Source organism: Rutidosis leptorrhynchoides, chromosome 11 (assembly GCF_046630445.1).
Source record: "Rutidosis leptorrhynchoides isolate AG116_Rl617_1_P2 chromosome 11, CSIRO_AGI_Rlap_v1, whole genome shotgun sequence".
In the NCBI taxonomy this organism is placed as follows: Eukaryota; Viridiplantae; Streptophyta; class Magnoliopsida; order Asterales; family Asteraceae; genus Rutidosis; species Rutidosis leptorrhynchoides.
In genome coordinates, this window is record NC_092343.1 from 95,474,512 (window position 1) to 95,493,885 (window position 19,374).

General features: G+C 35.1%; 2 protein-coding genes across 2 annotated transcripts; one reads left to right on the plus strand and one right to left on the minus strand.

The window, feature by feature from the left end:
• Positions 1–1,842: 1,842 nt before the first annotated feature.
• Positions 1,843–11,007, plus strand: LOC139876411 (uncharacterized). The gene is made up of 12 exons (XM_071863723.1): positions 1,843–1,880; positions 2,958–4,211; positions 4,559–4,566; positions 8,210–8,376; positions 8,562–8,622; positions 8,738–8,836; positions 8,997–9,091; positions 9,242–9,355; positions 9,678–9,745; positions 9,867–9,977; positions 10,099–10,318; positions 10,645–11,007. The coding sequence occupies exons 2-12, from the start codon at positions 2,965–2,967 to the stop codon at positions 10,753–10,755; spliced, it is 2,301 nt and encodes a 766-aa protein (XP_071719824.1). The 5' UTR covers positions 1,843–1,880; positions 2,958–2,964; the 3' UTR covers positions 10,756–11,007.
• A 1,930-nt stretch (positions 11,008–12,937) lies between these two features.
• On the minus strand, positions 12,938–18,590 carry LOC139874780 (subtilisin-like protease SBT5.4). The gene is made up of 12 exons (XM_071862179.1): positions 18,507–18,590; positions 18,454–18,465; positions 18,265–18,359; positions 17,530–17,627; positions 17,207–17,371; positions 16,967–17,069; positions 15,907–16,441; positions 15,075–15,169; positions 14,753–14,998; positions 14,172–14,286; positions 13,888–14,086; positions 12,938–13,470 (listed from the first exon to the last, which is right to left on the minus strand). Exons 1-12 carry the CDS (start codon positions 18,588–18,590, stop codon positions 12,938–12,940), a joined length of 2,280 nt encoding a protein of 759 aa, XP_071718280.1.
• Between the last annotated feature and the right edge of the window lie 784 nt (positions 18,591–19,374).

Below are 19,374 nucleotides of genomic sequence, written 5' to 3' on the forward strand. Positions count from 1 at the left end.
AACCTTAAGGTTCCAGAATTTTAAGAAAGTAAATGAATATAACTCAGCTCTGTATAATACATATTCACAACTTAAATTCCGTGGGCATAAAATCAGCGAAGCTAACATGTTGGAGAAAACTTTCTCCACAATTAATGCTCCAAGCATCACTTTGCAAACAAATTTGAGATTGCAAAAGTTTCAAAAATACGCTGATCTTAACACATTTCTCTTAGTTGCAGAACAGAATAATGAATTACCACCGAATTATTGGTTGAGTGGTAAAAAGCCTCGGTTAGTTTTGGGCCCGTATTCTTGAAAAATAGGTGCAGGTTCAAATCCTGAGCGAGGAGTTTTCTCTAAGGTTGTGTCTTTGGTATCCTTCACTCTGTGCGGGCCAAGCAGTTAACCTAAAGCATTTCGGGTACGCTTTGCGCGGTGGATGTGAGGAGTTTCTTCCTAACGGGTGTGTGGGTGGCAAGTGTGAGGATTCGATGCCAAAATTGTCGTTCTAAAAAAACAAAATAATGAATTGTTAATGAAAAATCAGCAATCCCGCCATGCTTGTGCAATGCACTTCCTGAAGCACAACACACATATAGCTAGGGGTGTAAAACAGCTGAGCTCGAGCTCGCCTATGCTTAAGCTCAGCTCATTTAGATTTTTAAAGAGATCAAGCTCGGATTGGTTCGAGCCTAATATATTAAGCTCGAGCTCGGCTCGAGATGGACTCATTAGTTAATTAATTTTATTCCATATTTATTGTTAGGTAATTTTTATCCACATATAGCCATATGTATTTAATATTGTTATTTAAACTATCATTCATATAATAATAAATATTACTATATACTTATATATTATATCTATACAAAAATAATATTTAGTATATATGAAAAAAATCAACTAGGCTCGTGTGTTTGTTCGAGCTCGAGATTTGAAGCTCGAGCTTGGGCACGAGATCGTTTAGGCTAGACTCGAATCGAACTTTTAACGAGTCAAACTTGAATAACTCGCGAGTAGTTCAACTCATTTACAGCCTTACACCACTCCACAACACTATCCACAAATATTACTATAACAAAAGACCTTCTCACAACACCGTCATGTCAACATAAATCTCTCCCACAACTACACATCACTAGGAATGACAATGAATATCTAATCCGATAAATAATCACCCGATTTAAGGTATAAAAATATGTATATTTTTAATTTAGTAATATCACTCACAACCTGCATTTGTGTCTTCGCTTCTTACAGGCTAATTATTTCAGATCTTCTCCCTTCTCTAACCTACGTTATTTGTATTTCTGATTTAGGGTTAAATTTCATGATTCATACCTTTACGTTTTTTCTTAATTTAAGTGGTTTGTTGTAGTTTTTAGGGATTAAAAAAGAAGCTAACATCTTAGTGTGATTTGATTTTGGAATGTGAGAATGTTGAGTAAAAATATGATATTGACAGGGTTCTGAGATGAAATATGAAAACTTTAGGTGTGGTAAGAGATAAGAAAAAAGATAAGAGAAAGGATTTAGTTAATACGAGGTTTATACCCTCACATGGATACTACATGTCAAAAGTTAATGAATTTTACTAACAATCGTTAGGGATAAGGACCATCGATAAAACAAATGCTAATCACAGGAACCATCTTTAACGAAAACAAAGCACAGGGACTTTTTCTGTAACATAATACAAACCACAGGACCATCCCTGAAATTTTGTCTAAAATCAATGATACGGAGTACTAATATTCCCTTTATAAATTTACAAGTTTTTTGTAAAACACATATTTCCTAGAATTCATTCATTCGCTTTCTGCTTATTCTTCAGTAAGTTTCTATCTGCAATTTTTTCATTCTGTTTTACAAACCCTAATTCCGAAATTAACATCAAGGTGGTCACTTTACTCACATATTTCTTAATTTCTGTACATTTTCTATCATTATTTGATTAATTGGAGTTTTTAAGTGCGTCTCATTGTTGTAATTGTGCCTGATACCTTATGATTTGCGTGAATTGAAAGCTTATGTTGTAATTAGTATCATGTTTATATTAATTTTAATTGTTATTACGAAATTTGGATGAAATTTGTGGATTTATAAATGCGTTGTTGTGCCCTAAATTCTATACATTTATAATAACAATATAATAATAATAATATGAGAAGCTTTGATTCAATAATTCTGTATCTTTGATTAACAATTATATCAAATGAATATGATGTTAATGTTAATGGAATCAAAGTTGCAGATGTTAGTAAATCAATGTCTTCTTATGAATATTTAGCTCCTCATATTAGGATTATTAGTGGCACAAAAAGTACCAAGCTTTACCAAATTTCTCATTTTTGGTACTCTTTTACAGGGGCGAAACTACTTGGGGGGAGGGGGGCGCCCGCACCCGGTGGATTTTTTTTTTCAGTGTAAAATTTTTGGATTTTTCGACTTTGCCACCAGTGAATTTTTTTTTGCCTCAAAACCTACATATTTTGCCCCAAAACCTTCAAATTTTGTCCAAAATTCTCCAACTTTTGCCCCAAAACTTTCAAATTTTGCCCAAAAAGGATTTTTTTTTACCCTTTGAAGCATCACTGCATCACTAATGCTTTTTAAAAGGTGGTGCTGCATTTTTCTTGTTTTTTACCATCAAAAAAGCCATTTTTTATGTACCACACCACGCAAACAATCCGTAAGTTAACATGTAAAAAGGATACTTAAATTTCAAAATCAGTTTAAATTAACTCCCTTTTGTTGGAGGTAAAAAAACTTTGTTGCCTTTAGTTAATCAAACGATTGTTGAGCACCTGAAATGAGAAATTTGGTGAAGTTGAATACTTTTCTGCCCTGTTTACTCGTCATTTCACTCCTGATATATTGGGTTTTTTTTTTCCTTCCTGTTATTAGTTCATTCTCTTTTAGGTACGTTGATCCATTGAGTGTATATAAAGAAAGTTTATCCTCTGATTTTGCAGGATCAGTATGAGTGGTACACCTAATAAGAGGGTGCATGAGGATACTGGAGGTCATCCACATCCCTCCGTTGCAAGATATTCTCATACGCAAGATGATTCTGGTTCATACTCCAGCATGGGGCCCGCAAATGCGAAGCTGGCGACTAATCCATCTGCTCCTAGTGAATATCATGCCGGTTCCTTTGATATCGGGCACGATGCACGCATGCCAAAAGTTCCGCGGACTGAAACGGACACTAGAAGATCACCGTTGCTTCCAATGTACCGGATGCAAACGTCGACCTTGAACGATCCCAAATCTGATCATGCTGTCAAACCTGAAGAACGGGTCGAGTCAAGAGATTCTAGGGATAATGTTGGTAATGTTAGAGATCCGAAGGTTGAAAATCGTGACGTGAAGGCAGATTCGAAAGAATTGTATCAAGGTGCTAAAAGTGATAAAGATGTTAGGTATACGAACAAAGGGGATGATCATAAAGAGGTGAAATATGAGAGAGATGCTTATTCTGATCATAAGGATGCGTACAATCCGATGAATAGTCAGATAAACTGGAAAGAAGCGAAAGATCACCACAAGTCATGGAAGTATTCTGATACGTCTGGTGGAAATTTGGATCAACAATGGCACGTATCACGCAGTAGTAATGTGCATGGTCAAATGGAGTTGACTACAGAACAAAAGGATTACACAGAAGCTCGTGAGGTTGTTTCTGAAAACAAGGTTGATGTGAAAACCGAGGATAGGCTTAAAGAGAGGGATAGGAAAAGGAAAGATGGGAAACATCGGGAATGGGGAGACGATAATAAAGATAGGAACGTGGGTCAGAGTAACGTTAATAGTGAGACGAAAGATCTAACAAAGGAACGAGAAACCGACCGAAAAGATCTACAGAAAGAAAAGGAGAAAGCAAGAGATAAAGATAAAGAGGGTTTGCATAATGATAAAAAAGATGTGGATGTATCATTATCATCCAAAGTTACAGATCAGGATAATTTATCGTTGAAGCAGAAAATTACGGATGGAGAAAATAAAGACAAGAAAACGGAGAAAGATGATGTTGAAGGTGAGAAGCGAAACAAGGGGTTTGATAAAGATTCAGATGATGGGATGGATGTGGACGGTAATGTTGATAAAGAACGGGACGGTTTTAATTACGGTGTTCAACAACGGAAACGGATGCTTCGACCCAGAGGTAGTCCGTTGGGTGGAAATCGGGACCCACGGTTTAGATCTCGTGCGCAAGATAACGACGGGTACAGTCTTTTATTCAAGTTTATAATCAATTACTTATTTCTAAAATTTGACTTGTTATACGTGTCATTTATAGCAAATTAATTATGTATGCTTTCTCTTCGATGTGATTCATATGATATAACCATTGATGATTTTTCCTTAGTTGACTTGATGTTTTATACTTGAGTATGGTATATCTTTCTTATTTTCAGTTCTGTGCAATTACGGCGGTAGAGAATTACCATAAATCTAAGTCGTTACAAAACATGAATTACAATCCTTTATAATGCTCTAAGATAATATCTATTAACGTTGTTTTATAGCTTTAAACATCTGGTGACTTATCATTTCTGTTAAATCTTTGCAGGTCTACTGGTAAGCAGATTATCTTTTTGAACAACTGGTCAGATGGTTTTATGCTTGTTCATAGTAACTTATAGCTATCTACGGTGCAAATATATCTCTGTTTCAGTTTGTGTTTCGTAATTATTTAACTTTTTATCTTGCTTTAGTTTACTCATCTGTTTAAGGTGTTGGTAGTTAATACGTCTGTTAGTCTCCTTTCCCTGAAAGCCTAGAAAAGCACTAAGAACAAATCCAATTATTAGTTTTATGGCTCTCAAGTGATTCAGGTTTATATAAGCGTATAAGGAATAATCTGACTTTTTTACTAAACCTTGTATATTAAAAACGGTTTAGGCCCGCCAAATCGAAAGAGGCCTATTCACAAGCCTAAAGTACACTAGTATCCAAAAATGGCATGCTAAGTAAGTAAAGCATTGTATTTACAACGGATTTTATTGTTCTATTAGATTATATTTTGCTAACTAATTAGGTATCATCTAGAATTTAAGTGCTTGAACTTGGATTATTTATATTTTTAATTCAGTGATACGCATCTTGAGAAACACATACATGTTTTCTGATTCATAGCCATAACTACTTGATGTATTATTGGTACTTGCTAACCATAGAAGCTCTGTATTTTTTCCTAATCTTCATAGATGCCAGGATAGGATAGCATTCTCATCCATTGAAGTACCGTCATGAATTTATAATTTACTTAGGCTTAATAGGTATTGGTACGAACCCGGTATTCTTATTCCTATTTAGATAAAAAGATAATATTAAATACCAAGATTGGTCGTACAATTCGAATTGGGATCTCCTAAAGTGTAAGACTCAGAAAAATTCATCCCCATAACGCCATAATGATATTATAACTCTGATGAACTATAAATAGTAAACAAATACTCTTAACTTGTTTTAAGAAACATGGTAAATAAGTCGGTACAATATGGAAACTAATGACCAAAAGAAACTAAGTATTAAATAAGTTAGTTAATAATTCAATACTCTAAACCTATAACTTTTGCATTATATTACCCCGACCTCTTTGGATTTTTTATTCGTATCGCCATGCGAAGATGGGTTATGAATTTTGGAAAATCTTCTCTCTTTTAAGTGCATTAATTGGATGGACACGGTTCTACTATTTCTGATAACGTAAACCATGTTACTGTTCCATCTGCTGCTATAATAGGCTCTTCTGCACCAGATCTACCTGATTTTATTCCTGGAACTGCTGAGGCTAAAACATTTCCTCGAGTGGTGGAACCACATCCTGTTGCTGCTCAAATCGTTGATCAAGACAATGTTGATATTTCTCACCTTAAGGATGTTCCTCCTGTTGGTGATGATGATCAATCATCACCTCCTGCAATTATGTCATCTTCAAGATTATCTGTTCAAGACATCAATCTGATTGTCTCTCAAATTGTCCAACAAACTGTTCAACAACTGATTCCTCTTATTCAAGAGACAGTTAAGGCAGGCAGTTGCAACAAAACTATCTTAATCAACACCTTAATCTCAAGGTTGAAGAAATCGCTTCTCGGGGAGAACGCAGCACATACTTTTAGAGGACTTCTCGGCAACTCGGGGAGTTCTCGGGGGAGAACTCGGATGTTGACTAATGTTGACTTTTAGATATAAAAATAATAAAATTTAAAATATATGGTATAAAGTGTATATATTTAATGAAAACATTAAATAAATTAAAATAGAGGGTTAAAAGTCTATATTTAAATAGAGTAGAGGATTAGTTTGGTAAGTACAAGGGTTAAAAGTTTAAGTCAAATAAAAAACGTAGCTCTCAGTTGACCGAGTTTTTAACCGATTTTCCAATTTTTAACCGATTTTTACCAATTTTTTCCGATTTTTTGGCCGTTGACCGACTTGACTCGGTCGTTGACCGATTTTTTTGCCGAGTTAGGGCCCGAGAACTCGACACCGATCTGAAACCGAGAACTCCCCGAGTTCTTGGCCGAGTTGGCCGATTTCTGCAACACTACTCAATCTACACTACCTCCATCAACTCAAACAGCACCAACCGTTTCATCTGGTATGCCTTCTGCCCTTCTGGTGACTATCCAGTTGCTATCTGGCGAATTGCTGATTTTTATAGTATGGTGGGTGATAAACTAAAGGCTACCCGTGAAGATCGGGTTGAACTGGGTAAAAAAATTCTCATTCATGAACAAGCTCTAGAATATCAAGCTGCTCTTCAAAAAGCTCAACAGAACCAACTTCAGTTTAAGAGGATTGAAGCACTAAAGAGAGAAGTAGCTATTCGCATTTTCGCTCTTGATTATGTTAAACATCTAGAAACCCTTCATCAACTGGTCGAATGGCATGAGAAATTGGCCATGTCTACCAAAGCTCATTTAGAAATGAGATGAGGTTGAAGAAGCTAAGCAGAAAAGCTATTTGGTACTGACTCGTTTATTAAGAAACATGGTACATAAGTTGGTAGAATATGGAAACTAATTACTAAATAAATAGTAATAATTCAATACTCTAACCCTTCAACTTTTGTAATATATTACCCTGACCTTTTTTGGATATATTTTAATTCATATCACTATGTGAAGGCGGGTTATCAATTTTGGAAAATCTTATATCTTTTAAGTGCATTAGGTGGATGGACATGGTCGAGCCCTGTTTTATATTATTGTTTATATGACCTCTCGAACTTGTACAGAGGTTCCTTAGAAGTATAGGTGTAGGATTTACATTCTTACCTTATTGATTTAGTGTGCCCAATGTGGTCAAGATTAGGTCAGAGTGAAAGTTTAACAATGCATTTCTTATTAGGATATATTTGCACACAAACTTTAATAATAAAAAAAGGTTTGCCTATAACGCACACGTGACCTTTGGCTTTTAATGTATCTTTTCAGTAATGTCATATCACATTTCAAAGTAAATAACCCTTTTAAACCTAACCGAACAACTCTTTCTTCTTCGTAACTGGGTATTCACTGTTCTACAACTGGCTACGTCATCCCGATGAGCACAGATACTGCTCAAACCCATGTCTTAGGTAAACATTTCTCAGTTTCTTTAGCAGTTTGTGTGCGACACAAGAATTGAATCTTATTAGGATAGAACCCCAGGAATTGTGTAGGGTTCGTCTTGTAGTGCGTGAACCCTTACCACTCGGCTATCATTTATGGGTTTAAACGTTACAGCTTGATGATTAATCAAGAATAACTCATCGTTTTCAAATAGAAAGCTAATATATATTTTTTAGGGATGTACGAATAATGGTGTTTGGAACACACATTTATTTTCTATTAATTTAGGGCTTCAGTTGATAATCCATGAAAAATCCCAATCTCTCTTAGTTAGTTTAAACTCTAAATGTTAATTAATCATACATGCCAAATATTAACGAATCTATTCTTCATGGTAACATATTGATTATCAATATGAAACAAGCGTCCCTTTGTTAGTTTTAGTGAAAAATCTTCCTAATTTGGGAAATTTCACTGCAATATTAAGTGTTCGACTTTATGTTGTTTTTCTAATAATTATTTGTGTCTCATAGGTTTTGTTTCTTGATTGTAAGTTTGAGTTGCCTAGGCTAGCATTTATTTATTTATTTGTTATTGCACAACCTGTAATTAGTGTTGTTATGGATTCACTTAATTATATATCCACTTAACGTTGTTAGGTAAAGGTGATCTGTCAACTGTAGTATACAGAGTTGGTGAATGCATGCAAGAATTAATAAAACTGTGGAAGGAATATGAACCATCTAAAACATCTGAAAGCTCAAAAACGGGCCCTACTCTTGAAATCCGAATACCTGCTGAGCATGTTTGTGCTACTAACCGCCAAGTAAGCCATTTTCTTTTAATCATGTTTAACCATTGATTACTTGTAATATGACAGCAAGTGAATAACTATCCTTAAACTATAAAGTCCCAAATTTTCATCTTTTTTTTTTTTTTGTTTCTTTTGCTGTAATTTCCTGGTTATAAAGTTTCCAACTTCCGTGTTTGAGTTGTAAACTGAATGTGCAGGTTAAAGGTGGACAGCTATGGGGCACCGATATATACACTGATGACTCTGATCTTGTTGCCGGTATACCTCATTTCGGTTTTTTTATGACACCTTTAGTTAAAATTTACATTTACATAGTTTATGAAATATGAAATAGTAACTTATGATTTTGTTTTATATTCACTTCTAAATTCAGTTCTAATGCACACTGGCTACTGTCGTCCAACTGCATCTCCTCCTTCATCTGCTATTCTCGAGTTGCGAGCTACTGTCAGAGTGCTCCCTCCACAAGATTGTATGTTGATATACTGTATTGTTTGTATAATGTTGTACTCTATTATTAAGTTCATGATACAACTATAAAGTTTAAGTCTTTATTTGTTCAAACTTCTTTATCGGCTTTGTTAAGGTTGATAATTTACTAGCGATATGACAATATTTTCATACATTCGTAGGTTACGTTTCTTCATTGAGAAACAATGTCCGTTCTCGTGCGTGGGGGGCCGCTATTGGTTGCAGTTATTGCGTAGAGCGATGTTACATTGTGAAGGTGAGAAACATTTGCTGTATATATATATATATATATATATATATATATATATATATATATACACACACACACACACACACATCAACATTCTTTCACTTACCCCATTTCTTTTTTTTTATGATTTTCTTTTTTTATTTTATTAAATAACAGAAAGGTGGTGGGACAATTGATCTCGAACCTTGTCTTACACATACTTCCACCGTGGAACCTACTCTTGCTCCTGTTGTGGTTGAACGCACAATGACCACTAGAGCTGCTGCATCGGTATTATATCCTTCATCATGCTTTTCAACATATATATATAAATATTTACATTTAGTTGTGGATGTAAACTGCGGTTTGGTGATTAGCCCGTCATGATTCGAAGAAAAACGTTTAATAAGTCGGGCAATGGTCTAAAGTCGGCTCAAATTTTGGTGACTTGGGTCAAAGTGGGTCAAAAGTTGACTTTTAGTGTGGCCTTGTTCTAGTGTAAACAAAAACCGCAAGCCCATTTAAAAAGTAGCTGGGAAAAAACCGCGTTACAGTCTCCCTTAAGATACTAGTTGTATACCTTACAATATTCATTTTCTTTTTATTTTTATAGAACGCTCTTCGTCAGCAAAGATTTGTGCGAGAAGTGACTTTACAATACAACCTTTGCAATGAACCCTGGTATGTCTTTTTATTCAAGGGGCATCTTTATTTTCCATGTGTATATTTTTAGACTTATATACTTGCAAGTTATATTTAATTGCTATGTATGTGAGTGACGTGTAAGGTTGTGTGTTTGAAGGATCAAGTATAGTATAAGTGCAATTGCGGACAAAGGTCTGAAGAAGCCTCTATTTACCTCAGCAAGATTGAAAAAGGGCGAAGTTTTGTACTTGGAAAGCCGTACACGCAGGTAACATGGCTGTAATTCACGATATACTATATTCGTATGTCATGGAGCCAAATCTATCTTCTACACTTCAATTTTTGTTTATTTTTTAATAGTGTTTTTGGTTCTCTTATTTATCATAAAGGTACGAGCTTTGCTTTAATGGAGAGAAGATAGTGAAAGCAACCCCACATGCTAACGAAGCGGAGACAAATGGAGTTGATAGCGATAATATTAATAATACTAGCAATAATAATAGTAATCATAATATGATGGATGTATTCAGATGGTCAGAGTGTAAGAAGCCTCTTCCCCAGACAGTTATGCGCTCCATTGGCATCCCATTACCACCTGAACATTTACAGGTACGTAGTTATTCTTCTTTGTTTTTCATGATTAGTGTTGCAGAACTCGGCATTACTTGGCAAGTACTTGGTCAAACTTGGTCAAAACTCGGTCAAAACTTGGTCAACACTCGGGATTACCGGGATTACTCGGAAAAGTCAGTCAAAATCGGTCAAAGTCAAACTTGGTCAACATCTGAATACCCCCGAGTTTCAGGTACTCCCTGAAAAGTCCCGACTGAGTACTCCCCGAGTAACTATTTTCGCAACCTTGTCATGATACATAATTCTGGTTTTAAATTGTGTTTCAAAAAGAAAAAAAGAAAAAATTGTTACTGTTGTTGTAGGTGTTGGAAGAGAATCTTGATTGGGAGGACATCCAATGGTCACAGACCGGCGTTTGGATATCTGGAAAGGAGTATCTTCTTGCCAGGGTCCATTTTCTATCCCCTGTTTAAACGCGTCACACAAGATTGATGTTGTGCTTTTAAATAAGACTCCATGTTTGAAAATGGTTAGGTTATATGTTTTGCCATTTTTAACATGGATTATAGAGTTAATCTTAGGTTGTTTTACTACAGTCGGTGAAAAAAGTCGGTGTTTATTAATTATTAGTTGATCATAACTAGATACATAACAAAATGGTTAAGATTATGAATTTTTAATTTTTTGTTGTAGTTATATCTTAGTAAGATGGGGTCTTTTTTTAAGGGTTGTTACATTTGAATCAGATATGTCTTTTATGGTAACCTTGTGTTTTTTGTAGAGCACCTAAAAGGTGTCTCATGCATATTGTGTGAAGTTTTCTTGAGGTTGTTTACTTTGTTAAACTGAATTTTTGGTGCAAGTTTTAAAATAAAGTTCAGGATGTATGCACCAAAAGTTGTGTGAATTTTGGTGGCAAAAGAGAATCTGTTCACACGAAGTTTGGTTTATAATCCAGGTAAATGTTTCACCAATTATATTTAGGTACCTTCATAAGGTGCAATTTTATTATGTTGGTTTACACTACAATAGTTTAGCACAAACATTGTAATGAAAATCAAATTTGGCATATCTTTCTTGTACAACTTATTTTGTGTAACATTTGATGTATCCGTTGAAGATGCTAATAGACGTATCTTAGACAAAATGCCAACTAGATAGCCTACTCATCTCTAAATGTCGATAACAATGGATCGAATGATCTCATATTCACATCTATACTCGTTTAATTTTTGAGATATTAATCAAAACGCCCCCTTTTCAAATGGTTGATAAGCATTAGCTAAGTTTTGTGCTTTATTCATCCATATTTGTTTAATTTTTTGGATATTAATCAAAATGTCTATTTGTAAATGGTTTATAAGAATTGATCAAGATTTGTCTTTTATTCTAACTAGACCATTCAGTCTCAAGGTTTTATGATTTCACATTGGCCAAATGTAAGTTTGGTTAGTGGTTAGTTACTCTCTTAGGTGTGGATCATGCTCAAACGGATCATCTTTCACCGTCTTCCAATTACTAATCTCATAATAATACAAGAATTCCAAATGAGGATGTAACTCCTCAAGTGGTTCCTCTATAACAAGTTCCTCATCCTCTACCATCTTTGACAACTCCACCACTTTGACATCGGTAGTTAAAATCTCCTCATTATCATCTTCATAACTGAGCAAATTATCATATACTGAAAAGATCTCTGGTGCAGTACCCTCATCATCATCATCATCATCACTAGCGTATCCAAGAGTATAAACCGGACAGGACTCGGGCATAACATCGTCAACCTCTTCGACCTTGGGAGTAAAATCCTCCACATCCTCATTATCCCAAGGATACCAACTCGACACAGTACCTGCTGGGATTGCTGGTGTGGCAGATGATGGAGTAGTGACAGGTCCATAATCATTCCTTGGTGGTTCCACGGGGATTATGTATAAAAGAAACATAGGAATGTCGTTATAATCCCTCGTCATATACTCGCATTGTATCTCTGAATGTCATGAGCATCCCTGATCAATCTGTAACCTCCACCAACTTCTCTCGGATCAACCTTAACGTTCGAAACTATCTTTACCTCTTGATACCCATTCCAACCCTGGTGTATGAGGGAAGGACCAGTCGTTAGATACATAGGGATGTTACAGTTACAATATTAAGGACCATACACCGTACCAAAACTCCTCGGTCCGGTCCTTAGTTTTTTCGTGTTTTTCCTGTACCATTCACACCCCTACTTTGAGGGCAGGGCTTGTGTCATTTTTAGTCTTTTTGTTTTCAACAAGCATGTGAAGCTTATATGTTTATGATTATTTGGTAAATCCGAATGATTAGCATGTTTAGATTATACAATAGTAGATAATACAATGCAAAGGGATTTGGCAGGGTGTTGGCATTGAATCAGTTATTTGCAAGAATTTTTTTTGTTCAATTCAAATCCATTTAGGCTTCATACAATTGTAGAGAAGATAATGTAACCATAAACCTAATTCACATATCATATGCATTCAAAAGTAAATGAATAAATATTTATCTAATACTAACAAATCCACCTATCTAAAAAGATAGCCAAAACCTAATATCCCACTAGTAACTACATTCTAATAACTAAGTAGAACAAGCAATAAGTCATTACTCATTTAACTACTATCAAACTATTTACACAGAAACTACTATAGGGCTCTTCACATGCTGCTTCCCATTAGTCCACACCAATTCTCCGAAAACGTAATCTTCAATATCACTTTTGCCGTCCGCTTTCACCGTCATCACAAACTTCTGCACGTCACCCTTCGTCTTAAACACAAGACTCTTCGGTTCAACATCCACCGAAACCCCAGCCGGGTTCTTAACATGAGCCGTATAAACACCAGGTCGGCCCACATTCGTTAACTTCCGTGTTACAATAGCCGTACCATTAAGTTTATCGACAGTTATTGAAGGGTAGTTAAAGTCTAAGAGACTATAATTTTCAGGACATTCATGAGGCTTATTTGAAAACTTCTGAATCACGGTTTGGTTGTATCCGATAGCGCAAAGGAAGTCAAGGTAGTCGTTTACACCTAGATCGTAAACCAAGCCGGGATTCATTGCACGGTTAGGATCAATATCGCCAGCTCCACGACTGAATGGACTTGCCTCGATCTTAGATTCATCCAACATTGGGCGCCCCGTGTTGTCTCTTGCGTTCGCTGTACATAAAAACCAAAATATCAATCACTAGTAACAAACATTACTACTCACTATACTAATTGTGCACCATTTTTATTTACTAATATGCCCTTACGAACACTAATCTTCACAATTTTATACAAAGGGGTAATTTAGTAATTTGACATATTTAGTTTTACTTTTGTGCTTTTCTTATTAATTCGCTAGTTTGCTTTTACCCTATGTGAAATGGGCCCTCGTTTTTACTACAGTATGTTTTTTTTATCACACAAAAAACCACACAGTTTAACAAAAAATACAGTTCCACCAATCAAAATATTATTTTTACCACATTAAAGGTTTTTGATTGGCGGAAGTTTAAAAGTAGACAGTTATTTTAAGACGCACCAAAAATAGAAAGGGGACAATAAATTCAAAACACAATTTTTTTTCTTTACCGGTGGTCATGATTGCGGATTTGATAGCAGCAGGACTCCAGTCAGGGTGCAGGCTTTTAAGAAGGCCAACAACTCCAGAAACATGTGGGCAAGCCATAGAGGTGCCCGATTCGACATTGTATTTATGTACAGGTGCTGAACCATCTGAATCTTCGGTGTATGCTGCAATGATATTCACTCCAGGTGCGGTAATATCAGGCTGTACACACATACATACAGATAAGATAATTAGTATCTTTTTGATAAAAGATAAAAATAAATTATAATTTTGGTAAAGCAAACACCTTAAGAATCCCGGGTGTGACGGTATTCGGACCCCTGGATGAGAATCCGGCCATAGAAGGAGCGCGCTTTACGTTTACAACAGGTTTAGGCGGGGTGATGTATCCCACTGGGTTACTGCTTCAACAAACACATATAGCTCAGTAACACCATATTTTATAACATAAATAGAGAGTTATGTACGATAATCATAGATGAAAACGTCGACAAGTTAGGTAATGGTCAAAATAAACAGGGTCGTCTCATTAATTTCAAAGGCCATGTTCAATACATAAAAAATGGACCCTTGCTAAAAATTTTCAGTACATATAAACTAATCTTTTTAAACTCATGATCTGTAACTAATTACATTTTACAATCTCTGTATAGGTCATTCAAAATATTGGGCCTGTAAAAATTTTGAGCCATGTTCAACTGCACACTTTGCACATGCCGCGAAGATGAATATGAAAAGAGAAATAGAGTAAGTTGATTGAAATTTTTTTCTAATCTAGATCTTATGCATAGTTCAATATGGGTCAAAAAAGTGTTCATGACTCATGACCCATATTGCCCCCATGAATAAGTAAATGGTGCAACTTACTTAGTAGAGTTAAGGTAGTTATAAACAAGACGACCATCTTCATATGTGATATGTGTAGCTGGAAGAATATGAGGATCGGCAAGTAAATCGTCACCACTGGCCTTATCATTACAAAGAATCATGCCTGCAGCACCAGCAAGAGCAGCTTGTTTACCTTTGTCAACTCTTGTGTTGACTCCTCTTAAGCAAACCAAAATCTTTCCTTTAACCTTTTTCGGGTCAAGTGCACCTTCCATACAGAGGGTCCTACACATATATACATATACATACTGTTAATATTAAGAAAATAATTTAAGAAAATTAAGAAAAAAGGAAAACATACGCGTTCATCACTGGTGCATTTTCAGCTTTAGCATCAGCAGAATTGATCAGAGGATAAAATCCAGTATTTGGCAAGGGTTTGGACAAGCTTAGACCCTGTAATTAAAAGGCACAACAAAAATATTATTGTTCATATGTATTATGTTATAGCTAAAAAAAGAGGACTAAATGTTAAAGCAAAGACAGCATGGGGCATCCTAAAAAAATTTCAAATTATGTAAAAAAAAAAAAAAAAAAAAAAAAAAAAGAAAAGAAAAAAAGTGAAGGTCTTTAGTGGTATTTACTCGGCAATAAAGACTCATAGCTTGAAAAATAGGTCCATTGAGTTAGGTATTTAACCAATTGGGTCCATAAAAAAGTTAAAAAATGGGTCCAACTTAGACCCATATGAAGTCTAACAAATATATATAATGTCCAACGGGTCCTTAACGGGTCATAAGGAGCCTTTAGGAGGTTTTTAAAAAATATTATTATCAACAGGTTTTCGAGTTTAAAAACTTTAAGAACCGGGTCTCGACCTAACCCGACCCATTTTGACCTGACCCGTTTGACCCATCTAAAAATCTAACCCATTTGACCCATTTAAAAATCTAACCTGTTTGACCCGTTTAAAAATCTAACCCGTTCGACCCATGACCCGTTTCAAACCAAACCCATTCGAGTATCGACCAAACCCACGCAACCCGACTTGTTAGCCCGGTATAAGTAGTATTTTAGAAATTTTGCTAACTTAAAAAGATATAAAAAGATAAGACATAAATGGGAAGAAATTTTTTAGCCCCCTCAAAGAGAGTATTTCAACTCTGTCCCCCTGATTAAAGAGATATTTGAACCTTTAGGCTAACTCCACTAGCAAGGTTAACTGAAGATTGAAACTCGCGGTCAATAGTGCTAGCTCCAACGGTTATAACCCATGGAGCCACATTAGTAACGGATCCAGGAGTAGGTCCATCGTTCCCAGCCGAAAACACAACGGTAATACCGTTCTTCATAGCATGGAACGAGGCAATGGCCATACCATCTTCGATGTAATCAACAGGTGTACCACCAAGCGATACCGAGAGTACATCAACACCATCATGCATTGCTTCATCAAACCCTTTAACGGTATCAACATCATAACATCCACCATCTTTAGTTGGTGGCCAACAGACTTTGTATGCAGCCACTCGGGCTTTTGGTGAACCACCTTTAGCGGTTCCTAGCTTCATATCGTTGAGACTCACTCCACGAACAAAGTTACCACCTGCGGTCGATAATGTATGACTACCATGCCCATCGTGGTCACGTGCATTGTTCAATGAACAATTGAAGTTTCCATTAGTGGCTTGATAGCCTTGGTTAAAGTACTTTGCACCAATAAGTTTACTGCAAACATTATAATATAAGAACAATAAGTTATAAGTTAACAAATCAGAATATTAGATAAATTAACTATAGATCGACTAATAGTTGAGGCCTTATTCTCTCACAAGAGGTCTTAGGTTCAAACCTTACTAGCAACATATTTTGAGTTGAAAAAGACACTACAAAAAAAGTTTCATCTTTTGATGGTTTCATTATTTTTGATACTTTAAAGCTCGTGATAACTTGACATGTTTTTGACGTCTATAACTGATTTTTGACACATAAAAGTGCCAAAAAGCTAGTAACACTTAAAATTTTTGACGAAAGCATCTAAATTTTTTGACATCATATTTTTTCACGCTTCTAACTCATATTCACACTTTTAAGGGTGACAAACTCATTCAGAAAGTGTCAAAAACTACAAGTTTAGCTGTAGTGGGAACACCTTATCGGTTTACCCGTTTAGAATATTAGCTAAATCTTGTTACATTAAAAAAAAATTGATATGTTGTTCTTAGAGGAAAAAAAGGTTGCTATGATACATACTTGTTGCAAGGAGCTAAGGTTTGGTTCTGACATCCGCCCTTCCACTTTGATGGAATGGGTCCATAACCAACGTCACTAAAGCTCTTCGATTCGGGCCAAACACCTGATATAATTATAAAACAAAATTAATATAAATAAACGCAAAATCATTAGTGTTCGAATATTGCCCGAAACAAGTTTTCAGGCAAGGCCCCAAAGTTGTAGACTGTGTGGATTGAACTTGAGTCTCCACTAAATTACCTGTATCAAGATTAGCAATGATGATGTTTTCGCCATATTTAGCCTTGGCCCATAAAGATGATGCATCGATAACATTATCCCTTTCGAGTTTTAAAAAATCCCATGAATGAGTTGTGTGTAACTTCAGCCCTTTACTTTCGATTACCGAAACAACATCCGGATGCTCTACATAATTAATTATGTAAATTAATAAGAAAAAATCAAACGTCGCCACCACCATCATCAATTCATCATCATAAATCATATATTCATAATAATTATCTACAGATTGCATTCCAAGTATAACATAAGTTTGAATATTTTTTAGTTATAATAATGTTAACCTGCAAGTTTTGCAACATGCTCCTCGTCAAGAACAGCAGCGAAACCATTAATATGTTTGTCATAAGAATAAATCATGGCATCATCAACCTTGTCTTTGCTGTAAATAATAAATCAACTTGATCAACAAAACTGTAATAACTATACTTAATTTTTTTTTTACTTTTTATACTTTACTATTATAATTATGTGCAAATAATTATGTGCAAATCCAGTCCGGAGAATTTAAGTACTAGAACGTACTATCTTAGGACTTCTCCTAACGAATAATATAAGTTATTAAAAAAATGGTTTAATTTTAATATAAGCTATTTTAGTTGTGTTTCCTTGTTACCATGTTTCTCAATATAAAATTAGGCCCTGAAAACCCTCTGATAAAAAATTAGTTACCATGTTCGATCAAATTTTCTCAATATAAAATTAGGCCCTGAAAACCCTCTGATAAAAAATTAGTTACCATGTTCGATCAAATTACTCCCTCCGCACAGTGGCGGAACTTGAACCTCCTCCAAACTACCTTATGTTCTTGTTCCGCCCCTGCCTCCGGGCCTCCCCTGATAATATGTATTTAACAATAGCCGACTGATTTTTTAGGGCCTAATTTTAATGTATTTGTATACGTTAAAGTTCTTAATGTTTTGCCCGGGTTTTTGTTTTTATTCACATATTTGATTTAATTTAATGTTGTTGACCAATCAAAATAATGAATCCGCCAATTTATACACACAAATATTTACCTTCCTAAAATCGAACCAAGAATGTCAAAGTGATTAGCTTGAATCTTGGATGCTTCAAACTCATCACCAACTCCTCCCAAGTAAACAATATAAGACTGAATAATAAACATATAGACACATTAATCAATATAGACCCAAACTATTTTGCAATAATCATATAGAAAAAGTTTGACAACCATGCAAGCTTGCATGAATGACTTCCTGCAGATGAATAATACAAAAATAAAAAAAAACATGTATACCTTTTTGGCATTAATGGCTAAAGAAGACCATTGAAGTGCAAAGAAAGTAACAAAAAATAAAAGAAAAGCTCTAAACAACTTCATGGTTTTCATGAAGATGATACAGCAATTAAAGTGTTCGATAAATAAAATTAGTATGATGATAATTGAGATATCATTGAGATTTTTATGTATGTATATATAGCATCTGTAGATTACGTAGAATTAGGACACCTATGAGCTGTTAAACTTCATCTAATTAATTAATTAATGAAGATAAATATGTGATCACTCTTGTTAATTAGTTGTTGCTGCAAAAATTTCGTATCGTATAACAAACAAACCCAAATCATCGCATGCATTATATTTAATTGTTTAAATGGGTTAGAATGTTTGTCATTAAATTAAATCAAATATCAAATAGCTTGGTATAATAGTAGAATTAGAATATATTATTTGGAAATACGTTATACGTAGCTTAGATTGATTTAGCCATTTAGGTATCTTTATACGGAGTACATATTATCTTTATATATCTTATTTATTTATCTTATCTTATTTACCACTAATATAAAATAAAAATATACCATAATATTCAGAGTTCATATATATATGGTTTGTTTTTTTTAGAACGGCAAGTTCAGCATCGAATTATCTCATTTGCCACCCATGCACCCGTTAGGAAGAAACTCCTCGAATCCATTGCGCAAAGCGTACACGGAATGCTTTAGGTTAACTGCTTGGCCCGCATAGAGTGAATGATACCAGAGGCACCACCTTGGAAAAAACTCACCCAGGATTTGAACCTGCACATATTTTTTCAAGGATATAGACCAACAACCAATTGAGGATTTTTACCACACAACCAATAGCTCGATGGTGATATATA

Excerpts from the sequence above, each read along its gene's own strand:
- LOC139874780 (XM_071862179.1), bottom strand. The coding sequence starts at position 18,590 with ATGAAGTTGTTTAGAGCTTTTCTTTTATTTTTTGTTACTTTCTTTGCA. Across the intron at positions 16,442-16,966 it reads ACCTTAGCTCCTTGCAACAA|TAAACTTATTGGTGCAAAGT; the intron begins GTATGTATCATA and ends TAATGTTTGCAG. Across the intron at positions 13,471-13,887 it reads ATCCGCAATCATGACCACCG|CGAACGCAAGAGACAACACG; the intron begins GTAAAGAAAAAA and ends TTTTATGTACAG.
- LOC139876411 (XM_071863723.1), top strand. The coding sequence starts at position 2,965 with ATGAGTGGTACACCTAATAAGAGGGTGCATGAGGATACTGGAGGTCAT. Across the intron at positions 8,623-8,737 it reads TGACTCTGATCTTGTTGCCG|TTCTAATGCACACTGGCTAC; the intron begins GTATACCTCATT and ends TTCTAAATTCAG. Across the intron at positions 9,978-10,098 it reads TTGGAAAGCCGTACACGCAG|GTACGAGCTTTGCTTTAATG; the intron begins GTAACATGGCTG and ends TTTATCATAAAG.